General features: G+C 31.8%; 4 protein-coding genes across 4 annotated transcripts; 2 read left to right on the top strand and 2 right to left on the bottom strand.

Annotated features, from left to right (window-relative positions):
- Positions 1 to 440: 440 nt before the first annotated feature.
- On the top strand, positions 441 to 1,538 carry LOC139101063 (uncharacterized). Its single transcript, XM_070653930.1, has 2 exons — positions 441 to 724; positions 1,049 to 1,538. The coding sequence occupies exons 1-2, from the start codon at positions 441 to 443 to the stop codon at positions 1,536 to 1,538; spliced, it is 774 nt and encodes a 257-aa protein (XP_070510031.1).
- A 1,256-nt stretch (positions 1,539 to 2,794) lies between these two features.
- Positions 2,795 to 21,086, top strand: LOC139085569 (FK506-binding protein 5-like). The gene is made up of 4 exons (XM_070633652.1): positions 2,795 to 3,341; positions 6,770 to 7,029; positions 14,052 to 14,733; positions 18,636 to 21,086. The coding sequence occupies exons 2-4, from the start codon at positions 6,915 to 6,917 to the stop codon at positions 19,084 to 19,086; spliced, it is 1,248 nt and encodes a 415-aa protein (XP_070489753.1). The 5' UTR covers positions 2,795 to 3,341; positions 6,770 to 6,914; the 3' UTR covers positions 19,087 to 21,086.
- Positions 21,087 to 22,852: 1,766 nt separating this feature from the next.
- Positions 22,853 to 23,838, bottom strand: LOC139101085 (2-iminobutanoate/2-iminopropanoate deaminase-like). The gene is made up of 2 exons (XM_070653957.1): positions 23,335 to 23,838; positions 22,853 to 23,161 (listed from the first exon to the last, which is right to left on the bottom strand). Exons 1-2 carry the CDS (start codon positions 23,627 to 23,629, stop codon positions 23,022 to 23,024), a joined length of 435 nt encoding a protein of 144 aa, XP_070510058.1. The 5' UTR covers positions 23,630 to 23,838; the 3' UTR covers positions 22,853 to 23,021.
- Positions 23,839 to 23,951: 113 nt separating this feature from the next.
- Positions 23,952 to 24,843, bottom strand: LOC139101086 (2-iminobutanoate/2-iminopropanoate deaminase-like). Its single transcript, XM_070653958.1, has 2 exons — positions 24,490 to 24,843; positions 23,952 to 24,284 (listed from the first exon to the last, which is right to left on the bottom strand). Exons 1-2 carry the CDS (start codon positions 24,782 to 24,784, stop codon positions 24,157 to 24,159), a joined length of 423 nt encoding a protein of 140 aa, XP_070510059.1. The 5' UTR covers positions 24,785 to 24,843; the 3' UTR covers positions 23,952 to 24,156.
- Positions 24,844 to 26,125: the final 1,282 nt, after the last annotated feature.

Here is a 26,125-nt window from a genome sequence, read left to right as displayed (position 1 = left end):
TTTATTTATTTGTCTAATTTAGTATTCCATGCATGCAAAGGTATAGTTTTCCATTTATAAAACTATCTACATACGACATAAAGAACTGTATATGATGCAATAAAGCCTTCAGGCATGTCACTGTTATTTCATAGCTGGAAGTGCAAGCTTCTCAACATAATTGCATGTCATATAACTATGTTTCAAAATGTTCCTTTAAAATAGTACATTTCAGCATAACAGTGACGTCATCAATTCTAACATTTATGTATATGTTCATATAAATACATTTCAGCACTATTGAGCATTGTTGTTGTCATGGAAATCATTTCACGGTTGTTGATTTTTTGATATTTTTTCAGTTTCCTTGAAGGAATTTTTATCTGCCTTCCTTATTTTTGTTTTATGTACAATTAGCCACAACCTTTGGAATTTCTTTTGCTATTCTAATTCCATTCGTCATGAGTAAGTTTGAGGATCTCTTCAATAAGAAGAAGGAAGCAGCTCCAGTTCTCGACTTGAGCAAGTCAACAGCAACAACAAAGGATGAGTTTAAGAAACTTATGGAAAAAGTTCCTGATTTTAAAATCCGTCCTGTAAAAGTTCGTCCAGAAGAGATTAAGATAAAGGAAAAGGAATGCAAGGAATTCAAATTGTCGAAAAAGGAACTGAGATATTTGAGGAATAATCAAGGTGACCGAGAACGTCAGTATGTGTATATGGATCCAATTCCAGTTGAAATGAGGTTAGATTACGTAAAGTTATTGTTTGTGACATAAAGGTTGTAGGCTTCTGGATCTGATTGTAATCTAGGTTAGCTAAACAGTCCAATGGATGTAAAGACAGTCATATGGAATCCATTCGAGTTGCACTTGAACTTCCAAATGACAGTAATCAGAGTCAATCTCTACTAATTCATTCCTAACCTACAAAAAGTACAAATGTCCTCACATCTAAGTTCTACAACCCAAATTCCAATGTGTGAACAGTTAAAGAACTCCTCAATTACAGCTGTCACACTTATTCCATTACTTATTCAAATCCTTGTAATTTTTCTTTCCACTTTTAGAAGTATTGTCATCATGGAAATTTGTGCTGTGCCTATTGATTGGAAAATGTTAACGACCCTCCGTCCAAAATTAAAAGCCGATGAAGATTACTTCGATAGGCTGATTGAAATGGGAAAATTACAAATTAAAACAGAAAATATTGACAAAAAGGTGAATGCACCGTCGAGTACGATGAGAAAATTTAAGAATAAAGCGGGCGTAATTGAGACACGCATATTGACTTGTGCTGAATGTGGCGAAGAATTTTGCTTAGGAAATACTTGTAACGAGTTTAACTATGACTTATTCGCGCGTGTGCCAATAAAAGCGGCACCAAAGAAAGCGCCTGAACATGGATCAAATAAATCAACAACAAGTATTATTGCGAAGCTTATGGGAACTGATAAGGAGAAGGTGAAGAAGCCTGTTAATGACAATAAGCTGTTAAGGAGACGACCTCGTAGACGACGAAGTCCTTCAAAGAAGAAGGAAAATGGAGATAAAGCTTGAATTTTTGTCTGTATTTGTAGGATCTGGAAGTTAAGCACTGAATTATTTCAATAAAATAGATTTTTCATCTACAATCACATTTAAAACTAACAAATTGTTGATATTTTAATAGAAATCCTTTTTAATTGCATGCAAATGTAAATTTCAAAATTGAAAATAAATAATAATCCAACAACATGTATGTATACTTGCAATGCAATAAATTATATGCTTTATCATCACAATAAAATCATTGAAAATGCCTTGATATGTCTCATCATACTTATACACACATTTTATGTTTCATTATTTAAATAACATTGTAAGGAATGGATCGGAAAATATAAATATTTCATCACACATTGTAGTAAGCTGGTAGAACTTTATTACTTATTGTTTAAATTATAGCATTGTAAATTGTTGGATTTGGTGTTATCTTCCAGTTGTTAAGCTGTACAGCATAGACAAGAACAATGAAGTTGATTTTAACAAACAGATGCTTATCATTTGTTGATTGAAAACAAATCATTCTATGAAAGGGGTTTACAGCTATGAAATAATTGAAGGGAATTCAACTATCCACAATTCAAATTCAAAATGACCGTTAAAATATTCTACAAATCAATTTATTACTACAAATTCTCAATTTTTCACGCAAATTATTTAAATAGATCGTGAATAATTTCTCATTTACAAATGAAGTTTATATCCAAATAGCAAAGTAATTTTCAGCAATATACCCGAATAATAATTTTTTGCTCGGCCCGTACACGATGTTATGTGTGTTGTGAATAAAATTCATAATGAAAATCATGTTCATTATTATGTATTACCATTATAGCTGCTATTTTTATTGTTATACCAACGAAAATAACATCGGTTGAGTTGTATTATGCAAAAAAAAAGTATAAAATACACATAGAAAAGCATGTAGAACAGGTGGAAAATCCTTTTTGTGACGTCACAAAGTATATATTTTGAGAATCACTGGAGAAAGTCTATTGCATGCTTGTATTAATAACTTCCAACAACTACACAAAAAAAGGTTCTTTTCTAATAAAATTTTCCCTTCTCGCGCTCATTTCTAAAAATTTTTTTATTACTCATTTACAAGTGTGGACGTTTGACGAGTGGTGGTCACTTGATATTGCTTCTCTTTTTAATAATACGACAACTACAGTGCTTTTGTGGAAAGGAAAAATATTAAGTTTGTAGCTTCATATTCAGTCAAACATTTGCTGTCGCGAAAAGTGGTTGGAAAAACTCAAAAGCTATAGCCGAGTTGAGGGTGAAACTAAAGCTATTTAAAAATATCAAATTAACACCAAATAAAGTAAATGTTTTAAAATTTCGAGTGAAATAAATCAAATAAAATTCAACTTAGTGTGAAAAAATTATCGATGAGCAGCGAGAAGCTATTGAAAAAATTTCAATAAAAACGTGTCTCGAATGAATTTTCAATAAATTTATTTTTTCTGCCCTCGCTCGACGTTTTATCGAAAAGAAAAAAATCTTTGTGGATATATATATTTTTGATTGTCTGAAAATTATTTTGAATTCGAACAATATAAAGTGAACGTAAAAACAACAGCCCTTGCTACCTTGACGCGAACAGTGTTTAAAAGTTTTTATAGGCTTTTCCGTTCGCTTTATTTGCGTTATTACACGATGTTCATTATATCATAAAAACTGTGAAATAAACACAAAAAATATTAACAAAAAAAAGTTAAAAATAAAAATTTGAAAAGTGCAAAAAAAAATGTTTAAATTTTTGATTGTGGAGATAAAGTAGCTGAAAAAGGACACAATTTATTGAATTATAAGGTAAAATATAGTTCAAATGTAGAAAAATCTATTCGATGAATAGAAGATCAACTTTTCTGAAGCAGTTTAGTCGGTTCAGTCCGAGTCAGTTTAGTCGAGTCAACTTTGATCTCAATTCTAAAGTATTCTTTTCGAATCATCATTCCTCCTAACTCTTAGTTATGCTATTTGACTTAATCAGAGACTCATTCCATAGTATGAAAAGTTTACAATCGATAAATCAACCTCTGAATATCTCAAATCTTTTGAATTAAAGAATATTTTGAACCAAAATCCTCTTTGTATTTATTATAGTTCATCCACAATTGCAGGCCTTCGGCCTTAAAAGATCTATTCAAAATATACCAACCGAGGGCTGCTCTTCCAAAATACAAGCCTGCGATTCTTAGTCGAACCATTTTATTAATTGTAATTAAATCTAAACTTCAAATTTAACTCAATTCTATAAGATCCAGTCCAAAACAACTCTACTCCACTCTTCCTTATAAATTCCAAATCAACTTAATGTTTTTCTATTAACAGACAATCCCGACCCAACCTCAACACATAAAATTCCATTAAATATATCAAACCATAAATATAAAAATATTTCTTTCCCAAAAATTCCACAACTAGGAACTGCTAGGCAATTAATATATCAATTTTCTAGTAAAAATATTTTATTTATCCAAAAATTCTTCTTCATATCCAACTTTTTGTATTGTATTTACCCTTGATTCATCATCATGCTATCCCATACTCAGATTTTTGTATCTAATCAACACCAAAAGTGCTTTAAAATATTCATAATGCATATATAGTCACCATATTGTGTTGCATCTATCATTAAATGATGAGCAACAATATACACGAAACATAAAGAAATATATATGCAATGTTGTGACAGAGTTTTGGAATTGAAAGGAATTTGAAGCTTTCTTGAACAGCACAAATCGGTTAATCTTTCAAAAATCTGATCATAAATCGAAGTGGCTCTGGCTTATTATAGGATTCGATTAAAATTGCCTTAGTATGATGAAGAATTTAAATCGAACCCTACACCATGTCAGAGTCACGCCAGTCTGGTGGAAGATTTTTGATCGATAACCCAACTAGTGCTGTCCTGGAAAGCACAGGGCTTAGAAATGATTCAAAATCAAGATCCAGGTCAACTTGACTCTAGCCTGAGGTTGGATTTAGTCGAAATTAGCCTGTGGTCAGGTTCACGCTAGCCTGACTCTCAATTTCCGCCCATTTCAACACATGTGCTTTTCGGGTATACGATTACGAAAGTATTATTGAATAAATAATAAGAGAAATTAGGATGTAACTTCATTAAAAACGAATTTTAGGACATTTTTGAAATTTTAATTAAAGTTAAGTTAACGGGTTGATAATTAGGTTTTAATAAGGATCATTAGTGACGTTAATGGAGTCATTGATAAGCTTAAAGAGTGTCTGAAATTCGATCTTGAGAAACTATGTGTCTAAAATCATGTTGGTGTTCAAAGCGTCATCGGATTGAAGTCAAATTGTGCCTTAAAAATGGGTCTTTCCCATTTTAAGATTATTCAACGAAGCTTAAATTCTACAATTTCATAATCTAACTTCCCCTAATGCAACTCTGATTAGTTCTACACTATAATTTCCGTGATGAGAATCACTTTGAACAACAAAAAAATCTTAACGCGTAAAAATCCCCATAAACAAACTCATTTTCCATCTAACCCCAACCCCCTTTGATAATAGCTTATATAAATAATTAGAGAATAATTGTGACAACGCACACAAATCATGTGTATATGTGTATTGTGCCTATCGATTATTTCAGCTTCACTCTTTTATTTGTTAAATAACGAATCAAGTACGACTTTTATGTGACCATCACACCTCAATGTTAGGGTCTATCAGGTGTTTAGTTCAAAAAATACGAGAGAGAATAAAATATAATAAAAAAATTGTATTTCCTCACATTTAGTTGCTGTGAAAAAAAATATCAATTGGAAAATTTTATTGATCGTCTACATTCAAACTATATTTCGTACCTTTACGATTGCTTTTTATGTATTAATAAATAGACAATATTCAATATTCATTCGTAACAAATAAAACAAAAAGGAAATTTCTTGTTGCGATACAACAAATCAATTAATAAAGTGAAACTCTTTTGTTCTTAGTTCCAAAAATAAAGCTTCAGTGTCAGGAAGTTTTTCATTTTATTCATCCTTTAAAATAACAAGAAAAAAATGTGTTTTGTGTGTATTTTGTAACGTAATTGAATAAAAAACACAAGGCAGACATCAAGGAATCATAAAAAAGACATTCACAATGAATAACGAATAGTTCTATCAATATACCATTGTTCTGAATTAAAATGAGCTGTTTACGTTGATTTATAGTTTTGCTACTCTTGTTGTTTCAGTTTTTTATAGCGTAGCATAGCACAAAATATTATCAATGACCTTCAAAATATTATGAGAAAGTTTTTGATTTTTAAATTATGCTGGAGGAATTTTTAGCGCATTTTTTAGCATTATCCCGCATTATTTTGATTAAAATTAACTAAAGATTCAGTCTCAATTTCGAGATTTGTTGAAACCGAGACTTAAGGAAATCCTACTCAACTGTATACTAAATTAGAGTCAGTTTCGATCTGTGGTGGTTTGATCCTGAAATACAAAAGCTCGATTTTGCAGGCTTTTCGAAACCAAACTTATCATCATTTGGGCTCTTCTCCTTAACAGACAAGAATCGTTCTCAAGTGTACTTAAATATGCTCAACATTGGAAGCATACTCATGGGCATGATTTCTGTCTGTTCGGTTCTTTGTGTAACTCGGGATAGAATGGCAGTCAGATTCCCTGAAACCCGAAAAGCACAAGTCGGTTAATCAATCGTAAATCCGGCCTCTGGCCGATATGACTCTGACTTGGTGATCACGCCTGCCCGGTACCGGATTGTTTAATTCAGGAAATCCTTCAACATTTATGAAATATTTAGAAATTTCAGCAAAAATTCCATTGACCTTTCGATATTTTTCAGTAATAACTTCAAAAGCATGTAAGCCTGAAAGAAGGATTAATTGCTATAAAGCACCTTTATTGTATCCAATAAATCAATATTCTCCTTAATAATCTAATCGGTTTTAAATATTTCCTTACATTTTTCCTTAACCAAACCTCTGCAATTTTCATTATCAAACCTATCAATTTACTTCAATAAATCAAGCAATTCTACCAAAGATATCAACTAGCTTACAAAGCTTCTAATCAAACCCAACCCATTTCTAGAAAATGCGCTGCATCATGAAAAATGCAAAATTTTTCCATTCACTTCACTTTCATTATCATGTTGAGTTCTACTTTAATCCTTTGTTGCCTTTTTTAATTGAGTACAAAAATTAAAAAGTTTGTTTAATAATTTTTCACTATTTTCCCTTTCATTCACAGGACGTAAACAGCAACAAATTTACAACATTGCTACAAAATAAGCAATAATCAAGTGAAAGTTGAGTGAAAAAAACTTTTCAAAAAAAAAAAGCTTAAAAACATTAAAGTTAAATACAGTGTAATAAAATCATTAAAAAAAGTAATAATGGGTTGTGCAAGCAGTTCACCATTAACAGTAAATGGAGGTCCAGGTGGACTTGTGGAGAATGCAAAAACAGCAGCAACAGAAATTATGAATACGGGAGAGAAGGCCATAAATGGTAAATTGTATATAAATTTTCAAATGCCATACATAAATCATAAAACAATTTTTTTTTGTTCTTCCTGTACACTTTAAAGTACGTAAATAATTTACTTGAATGTGTAACAACAACAATAAGTACGAAACTTTGTTGTTCCAGTTCCAGTTACAAACTATATTAATCGATATTTGTGAAAGTAAGAAGAAAGAGCTTTATGTGACTCAAGTTGAGTATGAGCAAGTTTTGCTCTTTAAAAAAGCTATGAGTTAAGCAGAGTTGGCAATTGATTGACGCCAATCAGTTACTTTTCGGAAAGCTCTACTATTGGCAGTCAACGGAGAGCATCAAGTGGCCGTTGAACTCTGCCGGTGACCGGGACACCTCATACCGGCGGTTGACTGGCAGCCGTTGACACTTGCTACCGGCAGTTGATCGGCTTCCGTTAACATTTGCTACAAGCAGTTGATCGTCGGCCGTTGACACTTGCTGCCGGCAGCCGTTCACATCTGCTACCACTGGCAGACAATCACCGTTGACTACCGAATCTCAAAAAATGCCCAAAGACACCCGATTGTCCAACTCTGAACTAAAGCATGAATATAAAAAAAAGTTAAAATATGTTTCGTGATCAAAAAATGAAAGTAATGAAATAAAAAATAAAAAAAATGTTGCTCGGGATTTTGTCGACATGGAATGGAAAGAAAACAATCTACATACACACGACAATCAATTTCTTTTTGTTATCGCTTTTTTCTTGTTCTTTGCGATATTTCTGTAAATATGTTTATAAGCACGCATTTCTGTGGAACATTTTTATTTTGTGGCGAGCTCAGATTATTCGCGTTGTTATGCTTTATGAACTCAAATGAGCTTTAATGTGGTTTATGGTGATTAGTGGAGAGTTAGACTGACTTTTGTGGTTTTGGAGGTTTGAAGCTGGTAATTAAAAAGGTGAATTAGGTTGATGAGCTTTTAATAGCAAATAAGTTTGACTTAATAACACCTAAATGGAGAAAAATACGATAGAACTGGACACCCAAATAAGGAGCAAAGCTTTGTTAATCGATCGAAAACTGATCGTCATCTGTGACTTAGCCAAAGTCATGCCGGAATGGTGTCGGTGAATGTAAGATAAGGAAAGCCGAAGTCTAACCTCGACTCTGGCCAAATGTCAAGTGTATACCTTCTCGTGGTATCTTCAGATTTCTGTATCAGCGTTAGCAACCCAATTATGTTTGTTCCCGGAGAGGTACGTCATAGAATAGAGTAAAAGTCCATCAAAAGCACCTTGTCTGATGGATGGCAGTCTATTCATTCTTTGTTGCTAGTTCGTCAGTTTTAGGGAGGTTTGCAACTCAGTCAAGCATAGTTGATTGCCTCAATTGCTTGTGTTGCTCAGAAATTCACAACTATTATGTCAATTTCTGTAAATTTGTCAGCTCAATTGGACATTTTCCATGCCACCTATTAAAATATATTGTTGATTAATGATTTCCATTCATTTTATTTTAGTGACCATATTGCCTCATATTGCCTCATATTGTGATTTGAATATTTCGCCATAGAATGGAAAAATTTCGATGGATTTTTATCAAAAAGGCATTATTTAATGTCAACTGGTAGCGAAAATGTTATGATTAACGGACATTTTTTGACCTTTGCTCTCAATCATTTTGTAATTTGCATTAAACTTAATCTTAGACTGATTTGGATCCTTCAGAAAGATTCACAAATGGCATCGATCATTTAATGGATTGGTGGATATAAAGTTTAGTGATGATTCCATCACGCGAGGAAGTAGAATTGAATTAACATTTTGCTATTGTTCCTCGAACCTTGAAAATTGTTTGGATCAAGTTTTCACTGATTTTTGTAAAACAAATCGGAAACTTTCAGTTTTCCATCAATACAAAGCAATATTTCCAGCAATTTCCATTTACTGCACCTCATCCAACGTCATATGTTTGTTCATTGATAAAACAGTCATAAAAAAATTTCACCAAAAAGCATTTGCTGTAATTTATGCCAATAATAACATATGAAATCCATTAGTAATACTAATGAATTGAGGATTTCTATTTTATCGATTTTTTTTTGTGTGGAAGCCACAGCAAAAATTTACATTTATCCAAATGGCACATCTTAATTATGATTGCTATATGTCAAGATCAAGATATATAGATGTGTTCATATAAAAATTCGGTCGTTTTTAACGGTCAAAAATTTGAATTTTTTGTAAACACTAACACTACGAAAGAAAATTGCTAAAATTTATAAAAATTTGATTTGCAAAATTTTCTACTTTTTGATGAGTTTTGTTAGTACAGAAGCATTGTAAATGCTTTATTATATGCTAATCTAACTGACTCAAGCTCAAAAATAATGTATCTTTTTATATTTGTTTGAAAATTTTTGAATGAAATTTTACAATATTTTTCAAATGTTATTGTTTACATTAGTATACGAAATTCCGTATGGTCGAGTATGGTCGAGTATACTTTGTATGTACACATCTATATATCTTGGTCAAGATTAAAATCATAGTTAGTCGGTGGGATTCGTGTGGTAATAGCAATTGTATGAGTTGAAGTCATTATCAGTTCCATTATTTACAAATTAATCTAAATGCAATGCTTTAAAAGAGGGCGGTTGCCTTCTAAGCGAGGCTTATTTGAACAGACACACGTAGTCATCCGACATCGCGTCACGTAGACATCTCCAGCGACTCAAATGCAGAAGTTTCTGCAAAGGATCTTTTAGGACAGACATTTGGATGTCTCTTGAGGACGGCTTCCATTTGGGGTTAAAAAAGAGGTAGGGACCCGAGCAACACAAATGAAGAAGGCTTCGTGAATATTTTAGGACAGTTTTTCAGATGCCACATAGGGGCTGTTTCAATTTGATGTTAATAAATGAGCTTATACAGAAACTTAAAAGCTCCATGGCAGCGCCTTGTTCATTTGCATCGTTCGGTCATAGACATGTCATCAATTCATGTCAATTGCCATTTTTATGACTACCGCAAATCCCAAAACATTAATTTAAATTCAAATATGTACTTTACATTAACAAAATTGAAGATCCTTACTGCATTCCCAATTCAAATTCATATTTAATTTATTCCTCATTTTTAGAGTGTGGAAAAAAATGGGTTTGTTTCGATAATTAATGAAACAGTTGTGAATAATTGAATAAATGAATAAGTAATTGGCATTAAATGCTATTTAAATACAATTGTATACATGAGAGCCTCATTTTGTGAGACTTAATTATTATACATAAATAATTTCTCTAAGTGACAATTTGTAAATTGATTTATTATGTCCTGTTTTGGGGGTCAAAAATCTTCATTTGACCGACCAACCTAAATAAAATGTTAATCTTACAGTAAAGCTTATTAATGGGGCCATTCATGAAATAATTGAATTTTAAACTCATAGAAAAACTGCTGCTTAGACACTCCTATGTGGCGTACAGAGTTCTTGACTCCTCTCCTTTTGTCAGTAGTGTCCAGCCCACGTGTCGCGATCCACTAGTTTGCTCTGAAATATTAAATGTGATGCCATGAACTGTATGTCGTGTGGGATTCTGTCGAAGTTCATGGCGATCACCAAGGTGTGCCGCGTAAATTAAAAGGTTGACCACCACTGCCTTAACCTTACCCCTGCTGGAACGCCCCTAAAAAGCTTACAGAGCTTTAAGCTCCTCTCCATATGTGAATGTCCTCATGAATTCCGAGTCAGCTTTCAACGACATGACTTATCATACATTCAGAAACTATTTTGTTAATTCTTCCGAGTAATTAATATGAGTATTAGGCACAAAACTACACATTTTTGGCAAAACCATCAAAAATTAATTTGCATGATTATTTTGCTGTATTTAACTTACTTATTATGGCCGGAAACTTTTTTTGTCAGTTATGCACGCACCACTTCACGCACATTATCTCCTCGCGCGTTGCTTGTCTTCTTATCATCCTTGAATATCCTTCATAGTAACAATAATACAAACATTATACTGTTTACTGTAAAATAATGAATGTGGTTTAGTTTTACTGTTCAATCTCGCAAACATTCTATGCTTTGATTGAAGGAAGGCTATAAAATTATATTATACCTCTCATAATTGCATGCAAACATCTTTGTGGCTAATTTTCAGTTGTATTACAGACTTGAATCATAAAAAAATTTTCATATTCTATATTTAGAATTACTTTTTTGTTGCTCGAACATCCGCTCAAGTACATTTACTAAATTGAGATGAAAATGGAATAAGAAGTAGCAATGTCGATAACAAAAAAAGAAAATGTTTGGGAAAAAAGGAAAAATATTATTATTTATTTGTCTGGACACTCTTAAAAAAAGCTTTGAAAGCTTTATTTTGTTAGCTGGAATCGTAATTAAAAGGTATTTGATAGCTGAGTGTCAAGCATGCAAGAAATCAGTTAGCATGGCTAGCGGACTGAATTTTAGTCTACTGTGCTGACTATTAGACTTAATGACGCCATATTTAGCTGATCATGTGATATCTTGTGTTTACACAGTCTTATCAGTCTATATTATCATTTCCGTTGGGTCTTCATTGTTAGTCTAGTCTTGTTTACTTTAAATTGCTTTCTTTGGACAAGTTGATATTGGATTTGGCCAATTGTAAGCCTTACCATCAATAGGCTGATTGTAGGGCTTCCAACCTTCACACATGGTGCTTTAGATAGGTTTTTAATCTATCCTTTAATGTACTTATTCTGGCTAATAGCTCGATCGCCAGCTATGTATTTAGCAATATTAGAGAATACCTTGTGAATATATGCAATTGACATCTGTTTAGCTTCGGAGTCAGACTTCAGCTTCCCCAATTCCTCAAAATAATCAGTCTTAATACAGTTGAAGAATAAATTGAACCTAACTTTCACAACAGCCACAATTTCCCGAGTGACACAAATAAAAACGGCTCAGTAATGGAACTTTATAGACCTAAATTTGGCAGCCAAGTGCCCATATGACTTTAACGGAGTCTTCTTCATTTGTTTTGCTCGTGTTTCGTGTCACGTGCCGTTCAAGTTTAAAGACCTTGAATATTCTAGCAATATAAATTTACACTTCTTTTATGCTTCATCAATTCTCCTAATAATTTTCACAAAAAAGTCCTTCAAATATAAATTTCGAGGAATTCCTTCAATAAAGCACAGAACCACCATAATCATTCATTGTCTTCTTTATAAAGAAATTTTCAAATATAACGCATTAAGTAATAATAATGTTGTTCTTATAACAAAAGCTACTCAAAGAGTGAAGGTATGAATGACTATGATTAAAGTCAGTAAGTCATTTTTATAGGTTAAAATTATAGAGAAAACAATAAGGCACTCATTTCTTTATAATCCACTTATATGGAAGGGATTGTTGGCAAATTATGTGTCTAATAGCTTTTTTGGATCCTATCACTCAATTGTAACGCTTTGGAACTAAATTATGAACTAAAATGGTAAATCTGAGACCCTTCGTCCTTCCCTTAAGTGTCACGTAACTTCCGATCACCCCCTAATATGAATTTTCTCTGAACTAAAAATTATGAAAGCGATAAAAGTTTTAAAACTGTGAAAATTGTTTGTATAATGTAGATTATTATCAATAAAATTACGACTGTTGCCTCTTCAAGGTTCCCGTCAGTAACAGTAACTTAATAATAATTGAGTGGATCCCATCAGCATATTCAGAAGGGAAGAAATTATTTAATTTTAGAATAATGTCTAACAGCACATGAACATTATAATGTAAATTTATTCTTATGTTACCGGAAAAAAGCATTTAAAGCTTTCTTTTTCTTATATGTAGACATGCCACGCTTTTTGGCATCCAGACACTCATATAAACAGTTATATTTAGAATATTATCAAAAATAGCCAAAATAAATTATTTTATGTAAATGAACTCATGAGAATTGCTTCTTTTTTTTGGTGGATGAATAAACAGTATTTTAGGTTTGACTTATTGATTAAAAGTGGCAAGCGAAGTAATTTTTAAAAAAATATGAAACACGTAAAAGTTCACATCGAACATTAAAACAAAGGACAATGTCCTTTTCGTGAGCCTAAATAATTATTATCATCGGTTATTTTCTTTATCATGCAAAAAATAATTTTTCTATCATTTGACATAAAAGAAAGAAAATTGCATTTCATCACGTACAATAGCTAAAGCATTTATTTAGGGCACTAGAAAGCTTACAATGTAGAACATAGGGGAAAAAATGACAGTAAATTGTTGGTAAATTGCGGCACTACTCTGGTTTAAGTAGTCTCTCCACTATGGCAACCTCGAGCAGCATAAAAATACCCTGGGGTAGCCATTTAACAATCGTCTAAAATTGCCTTGATACATTCATGGAACAGCAGTCATATGGCTGCCAGATCACTAACAGTTCTGTGAGGTGTCGCTTGGGTATGCTCTTAGTAAAAATCAATGCAATTTAGATAAGATCTACAATTGGATGGATATGGCTCAATCTCATCGAGTCAGTCATTTACATCATTGTTCAAAGCTGTCAAATGTCTATTAGAGCCCAAGCGACTTAAATTAAGAATGCTCTGCTTAAATTTGACGTCCATATGGCTGCAGGTGCTGGCTAAACCAGTTTAGAGAAGCCCTTAAAGCTCTGTGGCTTTCTTCACTCTCGGGATGCTCCTAAACTAAAAAATATTCCAAAATATTCATAAAATCTAAAAAAAAGAAATTTGCATAACTCAATGATCAAGTTGAGGCAGTTCAAGTAACTATTTGCCATTCACAAGCTAGCCAGTCTGACAAAATTCTTCATAAAAATTCACTAAAAAGACTAACCAACAATCAAACATATTCAACTACAAATTTATAAATAACTTACGAACGGAAATTATGGAAAACAATTTTACTTCTTTCGCATTTTTCTTTTATTCCATACACATTCGGTCATTAACTTATTACTTTTCCGTTACTTCCTTCTTTGTATATTCATTTCCTAAAAATTTATTTCCTTTTCTTTTATTTCATTAATTATAGAAGTCGGAGAAAATATTGCCGAGACCGTGACACAAACGAAGGATACAATTGTTGAGTCTATTAACGGTGTTGTGAAGAAAAAGGATGAAGCAATAACAAAAATACCACTCAAAGATCCTGAAATGGATGAAGAGAGTGAAAATCATTTGATTGAGGAGAATTTGGAGAATTTAAAGAATGAAATGTTGTCAAAAGCACAAAATGTTGTTGACGAAACTGATAAAATTGCTGATGAACTAATCAAAGATACAGAGGATGTGATTCGTGATGCTGAGACAGGTATTGTTGATCTTAAGAATGATATGATGGAGAAAATGGATGCAATGAAGGAGGAAGTTATGGATGAAATTAAATCAAAATCACCAACACATTCAATAGACAGCTTAAAGACATCTGTAGCTGAGCCTGAAATTGAGAAGCTTTTAAATGGCGATGCAGACGAGAATCCAGTCTCACCAGAGGCAACCGTTAATGAACTTGAAAATCTCAGCAACGAGGAAGACAGTAAACCATCAGAAGAACCCGAATCAGAGCCATCAGCACCACCAATCGAAGAATCAATGCCAGAATCACCAGTGAAAGAACCATCAGTGACAGAACCATCAATGTCGGAACCCGAACAACCCGAACCGGTGAAACAAGAAGACGATCTCGTAGTGGAAGACATCAAATCAACAGACGAGTGAGTAATAGTAATCAGCACCTCAGTCGTTATATGAAAATACACAAATCACAATTTCTGAATAAAAATGGATAAAATAAATTATAAATTCACAATTTTTTATATTAATTAAGATTATTGAAAAGGATTTTTTCTGTAATGTGCGAACGAGTTCTTATTTTCGGAATTTCAATTTCGAATGGTTCTTATTTTCGGAAACAAATTTAAATTTCAAATGAACGTTAATAATCTAAACGAAAAAAACTCTAAATTAGCGTTTAATTATTGATTTTAAAGCAAGATTATGCTTAAACTAAACTAAATAATTGTAAAAAATTAAAGAAAAAGTCTCAAATAATGAAGAAAAGTTAATTAAAAACATTTAAGTTTTTCATTGTTTTCTTAGAATGTTTGTAAACAAACAATGAAAACAAAACCAAAAATTTGGAATAATTTTTGAAAAAAACTAACTTAAACCTGATTAGTTTAGCTTTAAACTTCGATTAAATGATTGAAAAAGCTTTAATGAACATAATTAAATCGTTTATCTTGATTTAAATGAAGCAACCAAGCTAAAAATCATGAAAAACTAAAATTTTTAAAAGTTTTGATGTTTTTCAAGATGGCGGATTTTTTTCGAAAAAACATTCGAAATATGATTCAAATTTCTTCGAATCAACGTCCGCATCAACTGTTCGCACATTACAGGATTTTTTATAATTGCAATATGTAAATGCTATGAATTTGTTTACTTGTTTCCATATACTCATAATAATAGATTTAGTAGTGTTTTGATGTCTACTGGTGGATGTTGAATTTATTGAAAATTCAATTTGATTTGTTCATATTCAGGTCTTTGAACCCTAACAGGCAATAAGCATGCTTTCATGGCACAAGAAGATCACAGCAGTACCTATAAGTGGTTCCTTTGCCTGTTAGGGGAAGCAGAGCTCGAAATCAATTCGATTCCATACAAAATTCAGATTGAATTCAAGCTATGATTTGAAGAATTCCCTCTGAAACTTAACCTGAGCGTAGGAATGAAGCCAGTAAATTGAAGAATCCCTTAACACTCGCCCGAAAACGCTCTTGCGCTCTAAACCAGTGGTGCGCAACCTTTTATTTGTCGCAGCATACCTTAGTAAAATGCATCGACCGAAACCACACACGACATGCAGTTCTAAGCAATTCCAGCCATTTTTGACTTCGTACTTATGTGTCATGGCAAACAACTGGACCACCACTGCTTCTAAGCTTACCGGGTTCTAACTAATTCACTATTGATCATGATATTGTCTTTATTGGATCAAAAAATTACTTGAACTAAAAGAGACATGATTCCATTGATAACATTGAAAAACCAACACTCAATAACTCCAGTAGACATCAAAATACATTTCCATATCCTCCTGATATTCCTTCCTTTTGTCCCCTCTTCATAAACTGTAATATTAATGTCCATTCCTAGAATTCCCATTACATAATGAACCACCTGTGTTTATTTATTTTTTTATTACCTTTTATTATTAATATTACAGAATATTATAGATCATAAAATGTAGATTAAATGAAAATATGAAAATGAATAAAAACTAACAAAAAAACAAAGAAAATTAACTTATACGAATGTAAATAATTAACCTAAATATAGTGAATAAGCAGTATTCTAAATGAAAGTTTCTATAAAAATGGGAAATTCCTTAAAACTTCTCCATATATGGATTAAAAAAACTTACTTTTAACATTAAACTTGTGTAATTTATTATTAAATAAACCTTAAATAATTAAAAATAAACTTTAAATTAAGCACTAGGAACTGTAAGAAATGTAAAAATACAAAAAATGATGAAAAAAGTTGAAAATGTTAACGAAAGAAAAATTCACACAAAAAAATTACTTCACAAAATTTGCACAAACATATGAAATTCAAATAAATTAAGGAACTGTATACAGGATGAAGTGATTAAGTTGTGATTTTCAGATATAAGCTCTTTACCTGGAAAGCACAAGACATAGAAATAGTTGCAAATTTGACTTCAGGATAGCGTGAATATAGCGCGAATTTAGATTCAGTTAAATTCAGCTTCAAGTCATAGTCAAGTCGACCTATGGCCAGATTTTTAACCTTTTGAACGTCATGTGCTTTCTGGGTTACTCTTTTGGTTTAATAACATCATGTCCAAATTAAATATATATTCATTTTTTCATCAATCATTAACAAAACATTTCAAACACACATACCAGATTTTTTACTAACCATATTGTAGAGATGCACAAATTCAGCAAAGCTTGAAGTCGTCTTGAATTTTGTATGCTTTCGAGTCGACTCATGTCAACTTTTTCATACAAAATCCGAGTCAACTTCGAGCTCTGAAATTCAGCTAAGATATACATAAATCATCAAATGAAATTATTGGGAATGTCACTAGACTAACAGAGTCAAATGGAAAGCCTTCTGTTGTAACCTAAGCTCCACATAGAAACATGATTGCAGACTATTGATAGTTTATTTAAGAAATTTGTTGATGTCCTTTAAGAATTTTCATTGAAAAAACTGCAAAGCTATATTTAAAAGTTTTCAAAGCAATTTTCACATCAAACAGACGCGAGTTACCAAAATCTTAAAAATTAAGCTAAAATACTAAAAGATACACGGTATGAAAATACCAAATAGTTTAGTCAGGACATCGTGACTCACGCGAGGATTAGATCAAGATTTTTTGACTTTTCTACGCCACGTGTCTTGTAAGAAGCTTGTCAAATGCCAACTGTAGGTAGTTTTAATCTAATAATCGTAAATTCACCCTAATATACAATGAGAATACTCACCGAAATCAGCATGTTTATAAGCATACTCAATCAATATTATTGAGCATATTCATGAACAAACATGCTTCTTGTCTGTTTGAATCATTGTTACTAAGGAGATCATTGACTGTATATGACAAGCATTTAATTTATTAATGTCCACGTTTACGATTTAAGTAGGTCATTGTCCTTTTCTAGTAAGCATGTGACAAGAAACTTACATTTTCTCAAGAAAGTTACAAATTACTAACTTGAATCGATGAAACTTCTTATTAAGTTTATTTTTGAAAATTTCCTATCAATCTACTCGAATTTTCCATAAATTTATGACTAAAACACAAGCCGACATGAAAAGTTCAGCTGTAATATTCACAACCAAAACAGCTGTGTTGTTGTGTTTAGGCCTATCGCGGTCAAGAACCTCATCGTCATCAACATAAAGTCCTTCTGAAATGGCATTTGATGAAATCAGAATAAGAATACAGTAAAAATCAATGGCATGAGTCATGAACATTATGAATTAATTTTATATAGTCACAAGCAAGTGACATTCCCTCAATTAAATCCTTCCACAATATTTTTCATACTAAGTCCATAAATTCACAACAATTAAAATTTATTTATTTTAAAATGACGACATGACAATTTTTATTTTTGTGCTCTGAATCATGCCAATTTTATATAACAATTCACTTTACCTTAACGAGCTTTTCATTATCGCTTTTTGCTCCTATTTCCTGTTTTTAATAGTGCATGTACAGAACATATTGAATGATTTTTGATATTAAATAGTTGCATATACATGAATTTTCATTCAATATATAGTGCAGAGCTTACTATACATGAATTATTTATTAATTGACATGTTGCCTGATATAAATACATAAAAAACAGCTGACGTAGATTCATAATTACGCTAAATTATATTAAAACTAATAAAAAACTTAAAAATGCCTTAAAATAATGAAAATTAAAGTTGTATATACAAAAATGGACATAAAATGAATCATTAAACTGGAAAATTGATTGCCTTATAAAATGTGCTGTAAAGATTGTACAGAAAATTATATTTTCATGAAGGTTTTTATACAAGAAATATAATAAAATATATTTAGGAGCTTGAATGACTCGAGCGCATCACAAATTGGCAAAAAATTGGCAAAATCATTTGCAGTTGATGAAGAAAGTTCCAATGATGAATCAGACAACAGTGAAGATCAAACAAAGGAGGAAGATGATGCACCCAAAACACATTGGGAAGAGATGCATGACATATACTTTAGGAAGCGATTCTCACGTCCACTAAATGCAAGTGTTGAAAGTTTAATGGAGGATGAAGAAGATTGCAGAATTAATCTATCAAATATGTATCAGGAGATGGATAGCAATAAGGCTAAACCATCAACACCACCTTCTGAGCCTCAACGCATGCCATCCATTCGTAAAGAACCTTCAACTGATACAATTGAAATGATTGATGAATTGATTAAAAGTATTGAGAAAGAAGTTAAAATGGAAGAAGCAAATGATGAAGTTCCGATTGTTTCTGAAGCTGATGAAAATTGAGGGATTTAATTTTTAAATTTGTTGAATAATAATTGGAATGTAACTCGAAAAGCACGATACATTATGTTGTCGACATGGCACTTTGATGTCTTGCCGTCAACGAATCGATGTAATGACTACATTGTGCTGCTCGGGCAATGAATTGAATTTGAAATTTTATCAAATTGTTCTCTTATTATTGAAATTTAATTAATAATTTTTAGATTTATTTGACATAGATTTAGAGATTTTTGAGCAGAAATTAAAAGTACTTTGAACATTACAAAACAGTGATTGAACTTTTTTTTTACATTAGAATATAAATACATACAGCAATCGGTTATCCATAATTATTATAAGAAAGCAAACTTCTATTAACTATTCTCAACTACTTAATTGATCTAAAGATGACGTAATTAAGAATTCCTATTGTCTTCAGAAATTTATATTAACTTTTTCTTCAAGCACTGCTTGGAGTTGACTCGAATTTTACATGAAATCTAGTCGACTTAAGTCGAAATTTCAATGCAAAATTCGAGTCAACTTCGAGCTCTGAGAAAAAGAAATTAACAAATAATCAACAATTCAAATTCATATCAAATTAAGTTGAAACATATTTTCTTATTAACCATAACTAAGACTTCCTATTGAAGTCTGTTGTTTATCTTTAAAAGGCATAAGAAGTGCAATTAAAAATTTAAATTTGAAATCAACAAAAAAAAAGTCGAAAATGAAAGAGTTTACTTTGTATCAAGTTCTTTAATTGATTTTACTTCTTTTTAAGCAGACAACTGCTAGCATGAAAGTTAAATATAGAACTAAAATAAGTCTGTTAAGATTCTAAAGAAGTTGTAGGTTGATGGTTAACATAAGAATGGTGTGGGGTTATTTGGATAGTATGTAGCGTTAAAAATGGGTCAATTTGACTGTTTTTTAGTTCGATTTACTTTAAGATTTTATTGGAAATATCAAGTTTCAAATGAAGTAGGTCAGATTACGTTCTGGATCAGAAAGAAAAAAATTTTATTAAAATTTCCAATTCCAAGTCCATCTGATCTATCAGAAATCCAAAAATTCAGATAAAGCGATACAAAACCGAGTGGACAACAAGACATATCCAATTAATAAGTTTATAGAATCCTGCATAGAACTAAAGTCAATTTGTAGGATATTTTATGGATCGTTCTGAAGAAAATATCATTAGTTGACCTAAGATCTAGTTATTAATTAGACAATATGTCATGTTGTCCATTCAAGTCAACTAAATCTCTTAAACCGTTACTCAACATCCAAATGGCCCCTCAAAATGTAATACTCAGTCATAATCAAGTACTCCAGCAGACAGCCACCAAATGTTTATGTTAATCCGTAAAATACTAAATTTAGATTTCTTAAAGCCAATCAGATTTTGCATGATTGCTTAGCCAACTCAATCATAAATTACAAAAATCCATTAAGCTAGTCGCATGTATGTCTGCAAATAAGAAATATTTTAACACAATAAATTCGTAACAACTGTAATTAATTTTTTTTATCATGAATTTTCACAGTCAACAAGGGAAACTCCTTCATTTTCGATGTAAAATTCTTTTTTTTTGTGTATAAATAACAATGAGTAGCTTTTGATCATAACCGTCCAATATAAAAAAGAAAAGTGAATGTTACGTGATATTTTCCACTTAAAATGAAAGAATTTTTTTTAATATCAAAGTGCAACTATCCAAAAATATATATAAATATAATTCCTTTAATGTTTAAACATAACATTTGATGTTTTACACGATTCACACTGAGACTAAGAGCTAAGGATTTACCATACATATAAAAAAAAACAACTAAATTTGAATATTTATTAAAAAAAAATTATTGTGCAACTTGAAGAAAATATATGAAAAAAAAAATAATGTTTTCACACCACTTGACATGCATATAAAATATTTAAAGAACTAACAAAATAATGTTTTAGAAGGAAATTTTTTTTTGTTTAAGTTATGTTGAATAAAATGTATCGAAAAACCCAAGTGAAGAGTAAGAAAGTTCTTTTTTTTTTTGTTCCTCCTATTCAGTCAGTTTTGTTTGCCGTTCTGTCAAGTATTTTTCTTGCAGGTAAATATTTATCGTGATTCGAATGTTTTCAAGTGGAATTTTAGGAAATTGAAGCAGTGTTGAAGACTAAGACGCACTTTTCATCAACATGAAGGGTTGAAGTGGAGAAGTTAAGGATGGATTTGATACGAAAACTTGAAATCGCCTCCAATTTTTTGTATGAAAGTTGATTCAAGTCGACTCGATTCCATAATAAAGTCAAATTGATTTTGAACTCTGATATTAGCTATATCCTTAACTTCATCAGATCAACTAGTCATGTTGATAAAAAAGGGCGTGCAAGTCATCAAACCAGATTTCAGATAGACACTAATAAAAACTTCAGGAATTGATTTTCCCGAACAAGACACGGTTAAGTCGACGTTTCAAAGGTAAGATCAGCAATCTCACTCCCTAGTCAATAAAAAACAGGATCAAATTCAAATATGTCAACGACCCAGCCATCAACTGGAAGAATCAAAACACCACTTATTGATCAAAAACACGCTCAAAATGAATTTTTTTCCATCTAAATCGATTTCACAGGCAAACAATAATTTTTCATACAGAATTTGTCCAAAGCTATTGCTAATAACAATGTAAGTACAAAAGGAAAAAGGAATCGACCGAGCAATAGGGAAAAAGAGGTCAATGATGGAATAAGCAGACGCATACGGCCAATGAACTAGTGTTGCAATGCTAAATTATTATTTTCACATAATTACCATGATTTTCATGTCCCCAATAGGACTGACTGTTTTTATTCATATTTTTCCCTTCTTTTTTTATCATGATAAGAATGGCCGTTGTTTTGTGATCACGTACAGGAAAGAAATTAGTCTATTCTATTTCAGGTTGTAAATATAGAGAGGCATAGGGGTGTATAATATCGAATATAAATCGAATTTCTTTGATTGATTCATTACAAATTAACAGAAAAAATCGTTTTTGCACGCAATAAAAATTGAAAAAATAAGAAGGAATTAAGGTCATAATATTTAAAGAGTTTTGATTATCATTTGAACTTAATCGATTGAAGTTAAATTGTTTTTCTTGAGGGTGGATTCGCAAATTGGATTGCAGATGGTAACGGAGCACGAGGGCGGTCAAAGAATATTTAGAGGGATTGATCTATTGATATGAGCCTGACCTATTGATGCAGGCTAAGAGTCGTGATACAGTAAGACCTTTTCGGAACCTAAAACCAGTTTCTTTGTCTGTTAGGAATAAAAACAATTAAACATTTGATATTGATAATTGCCAAAGGGCAGCCAGGGCTAGAACCAGTTTAAGACGCCAACTGAGAGAAGCAACAGATGATCTGTACGGTCAGCAGTAAGTAAGGATTTTTTAGAGTTTGTTTAGATCAGAACTCGAAGTCGAACTCTGTATGGACTCGAGTTGACTTTAGTCGACTTTTTCATACAAAATCCGAGTCTACTTTGAGCTGTGGATTGGATTTTGGGTTTTTATTCTGATTCCATCCTTACATTTAACATTTGAAATAGTTCCAAAATTCAATCAGAATGAAGTAGTAAGCAGTACACAATAAACCTCCTTACTACTTACTAGAATGATAATCTCTCCAATCTACAAGTGTAGAATTGATAGTACATTCAAGTCTTCCAACTCTAAAAATAACAAAATCAATATCTCAACTCTAATAAATCAACCAATAAATGTTATGCAATAAAAAATAATCTAAAGTATTCAAAATATAATTTATTTGTAATTCATATTTATCTCTCATTCATCCATAATCAATTATGAAAACATTTACATGTCACATATATCGAGAAGTAGATTACTTCTGTTCAATAATTTATTGATGACTCTTAGTTACGTATGTACAAAGGAAATGCGTAGGAAATTCATAGTTTGGATCGATCAACATTGACATGTTCAACTATACAGTCACCGACAATTGCAATCACTTCGATTTCGACATTGGCACCACGTGGTAATTTTCCGACTTGTACACATGTTCTGGCTGGATAGTTTTTCGTAAAAACTGTAAATTTTGAATGAAAGTTATGGATTATTGGATATGGATTTTGGTAATTTTTGAAAATTATTCAAGTATGACGTCTAATATTCGAGTCTGAGGAGATCTTGGACTTTTGGATATGACCATTTTGTGACTCACCCTCATCCCTAGACTTAGAATTCCCTAGCATATCCTACCTTTCTTATATTCCTGATTGACACCATCAAAATCAGCCATATCATTCAACAAGACAGTACATTTAACGACATTATCAATCTTTGATCCAGCAGCTTGTAAAATTACAGCAATATTCTCAAGTGCTTTTGCTGTCTCTGGAATTGCACCACCTGCAACTAAGTTACCAGTTGTTCGATCAACTCCTAATGCACCAGACAAGTAGATAGTACGGTCCACAATAATAGCTTGACTAAGTGGGCCGACTGGAAGTGGTGCCTTTGGTGTTGTGATGATTTTCTTGGTTGTGTGAGCCATTTAATTGGAGAATATTGAGAGATAATAGACCGGTATGAATGACAACAAAAGACTAATTAAGCTTAAAAATGTCTCAAATAAATGTGTGTGGAATGAGAGAATTTTGATTGTGTTTGGGTCATAAACCCACACATGCTTCATTATGTAACATGAGATCTTTTAAAACACTTGATAAGTACGACAAACACGAATACGTCTGTATATTATTGTATTGGTTGACTCAAAATAAATATTTGGACGACTTTTGCGTTATCATCATAAGTACGATAATCAGAAGCTGCAAATAAATTGATTATTGTTAATCGATTATTTTGGTACACAATTTTATGACAAAATAGTTCTTTATTAGCATCATCAAACGTCTTTTATCAATTCAATTACTTAGTAATGGCTTGTAAATTATTTGAATAAATTAAATGCTCTCAGTCAGTCGCAGTCAATTTTAACATTTGGATGATTCTAATTTACGTTTATGAGAAATTGAGTGGAAATGCATAGGAAGTTCATAATTTGGATCGATCACTTAATTAGTCAACATTTACATGTTCAACTGTACAGTCACCAACAACAGCAATCACTTCAATTTCTACATTGGCACCGAGTGGTAGCTTTCCGACTTGTACACAGGTTCTGGCTGGAAGGTCTTTTGTGAATACTGCAATATTTAATGGAAATTTAATCATTAATGTTATGGATTCGATTAAATTTGAGAGCTATTCGAGTATGACGTCAATCATTCAAGTCAGAGGTGATTCTGGGCTTTAGGATATGAGTACTGTGTACCTCAACCACATTCACAGGTTTGAAACCTCCAACTTCATTAAAAACGGCATTTACAAATAACCCCTTCCTATATTCACCTTTCTTATATTCCGTATTGACACCGGCAAAATCAGCCATATCATTCAATAAAACAGTACACTTAATGACATTGTCAATCTTTGATCCAGCAGCAGCTAAGAGGACAATGATATTTTCAAGTGCTTTTGCTGCTTCTGGGATTGCACCGCCTTCAACTAATTTGCCAGTTACTGGATCAGTTCCTAATGCACCAGACAAGTAGACTGTACGATCGACAACAACAGCTTGGCTATATGGACCGACTGGAAGTGGTGCCTTTGCGGTTGTGATGATTTTCTTAATTATTGTAGCCATTTTTTAGAGGAATTGAGCGAAAGCTGACCAGAATGAATGACAAAAAGAGACTGAATAAATTTTTTTAAAATATTAAAATGAACTTGTCACTTAAATGTGTGTGGAATGAGAGAATTTTGATTGTGTTAAACCATAAACTCATACATCCACTATTGTGCAACATGAGATCTTTCAAAACACTTGATAAGTACAACAAACACAAATTTGTCTAAAGATTTTTGTGGTGGTTGACTCAAAACAATTATGTGGGTACTTTTACGTTATCATCATAAGTACGATAATCAAAATCTGCAAATAAATTGTTTATTGTTGGTTGAATATTTTTAGAATAAAATGTTGTAACGTCATGTCCATTTATAAGCACCATAAAACGTTCTTATCTATTCAATTAATTTGTAATTGCTAGTAAATTGCATGAATAAATTAAGGATTTGATGACTTTTAAGCGATTATTTTGGAACTTGTTCAACGAACTTTTTAGATTTGAATGTAAATGTTGATGTATGGTTTAGTCGATAGATGGAACCAGCTGGTTTATCATCATGTTATAAATATGCTTGGAATTTTTAATGAATTTAAATCAGGTAAGTCAAGGTGAAAATGGAACAAACGATAATTAATACATATTTATTGCCCTATTTTAGACTAATGACAATACCACATGTTGTATGATTTGATTCCGTATCAATTATTGAATATGTTAAAAATAAGAATCAATAACCTTTCAAGGAAACATTAAACTTGAATCATATGATTTATAAAATGAAGTTCATTCATGACCAACGACAATAACTTTTTGTGGATACAATGGGGATTCCAGTGACGACTTGTTAAGAAGATGATCATCATTTGCATAATTTTATTTATGTCTGAATATTTTTTATGTAAAATTTTTGGTGTTTGAATTGAATGTTTCTTACATTTGAGAGATTTAGTTCAGAAACCGGTATTTTAGTGACGAACATGTCACGCACGGTTATAAAGTTATGATTTATTTATAGACTCGTAGGTTGTTGTATCAAGTTTGAATAAAATTCATTGTTTTTTGTCGCAAAACAGAATATTCGATCTCGAGCGTCACAAATGAAGATGACTCCGTTATGGATCCTTTAAGGGTCCACTAGGGCTTCTTGAGCGACACAATTGAAAAAGAATCCGAAGAAACTTAGTATTTAAGGATCGAAAATATGCCTTCTTGCTAATAAAGAAGCTTTAACTTCTAATAATTAATAGCTTGCTAATAAAGGAGCACTTCGTGTTGGGGCCTTCTTCATTTGTATCGCTCCGGATATCAGGTGCTAGTTGATTTAAATTTATGATTTTTGGAAAATTCTATTCGAA

This window comes from Chironomus tepperi, unplaced genomic scaffold, assembly GCF_022539635.2.
Source record: "Chironomus tepperi strain 1889 unplaced genomic scaffold, CSIRO-AGI_Ctep_v1 contig_74, whole genome shotgun sequence".
Lineage (NCBI taxonomy): Eukaryota > Metazoa > Arthropoda > Insecta > Diptera > Chironomidae > Chironomus > Chironomus tepperi.
Note: the sequence above shows the minus strand (reverse complement) of the source record. Positions and strands in the feature narration are given on the sequence as shown.

What these genes read in the sequence shown, in the direction of transcription:
- LOC139101063 (XM_070653930.1), top strand. Translation starts at nt 441, where the DNA reads ATGAGTAAGTTTGAGGATCTCTTCAATAAGAAGAAGGAAGCAGCTCCA. An exon ending in CCAATTCCAGTTGAAATGAG is followed by an intron (nt 725 to 1,048) that starts GTTAGATTACGT and finishes TTCCACTTTTAG; the next exon opens with AAGTATTGTCATCATGGAAA.
- LOC139085569 (XM_070633652.1), top strand. Translation starts at nt 6,915, where the DNA reads ATGGGTTGTGCAAGCAGTTCACCATTAACAGTAAATGGAGGTCCAGGT. An exon ending in GGGAGAGAAGGCCATAAATG is followed by an intron (nt 7,030 to 14,051) that starts GTAAATTGTATA and finishes CATTAATTATAG; the next exon opens with AAGTCGGAGAAAATATTGCC. An exon ending in GACATCAAATCAACAGACGA is followed by an intron (nt 14,734 to 18,635) that starts GTGAGTAATAGT and finishes AAATATATTTAG; the next exon opens with GAGCTTGAATGACTCGAGCG.
- LOC139101085 (XM_070653957.1), bottom strand. Translation starts at nt 23,629, where the DNA reads ATGGCTCACACAACCAAGAAAATCATCACAACACCAAAGGCACCACTT. An exon ending in CAATCAGGAATATAAGAAAG is followed by an intron (nt 23,162 to 23,334) that starts GTAGGATATGCT and finishes CAAAATTTACAG; the next exon opens with TTTTTACGAAAAACTATCCA.
- LOC139101086 (XM_070653958.1), bottom strand. Translation starts at nt 24,784, where the DNA reads ATGGCTACAATAATTAAGAAAATCATCACAACCGCAAAGGCACCACTT. An exon ending in CAATACGGAATATAAGAAAG is followed by an intron (nt 24,285 to 24,489) that starts GTGAATATAGGA and finishes TAAATATTGCAG; the next exon opens with TATTCACAAAAGACCTTCCA.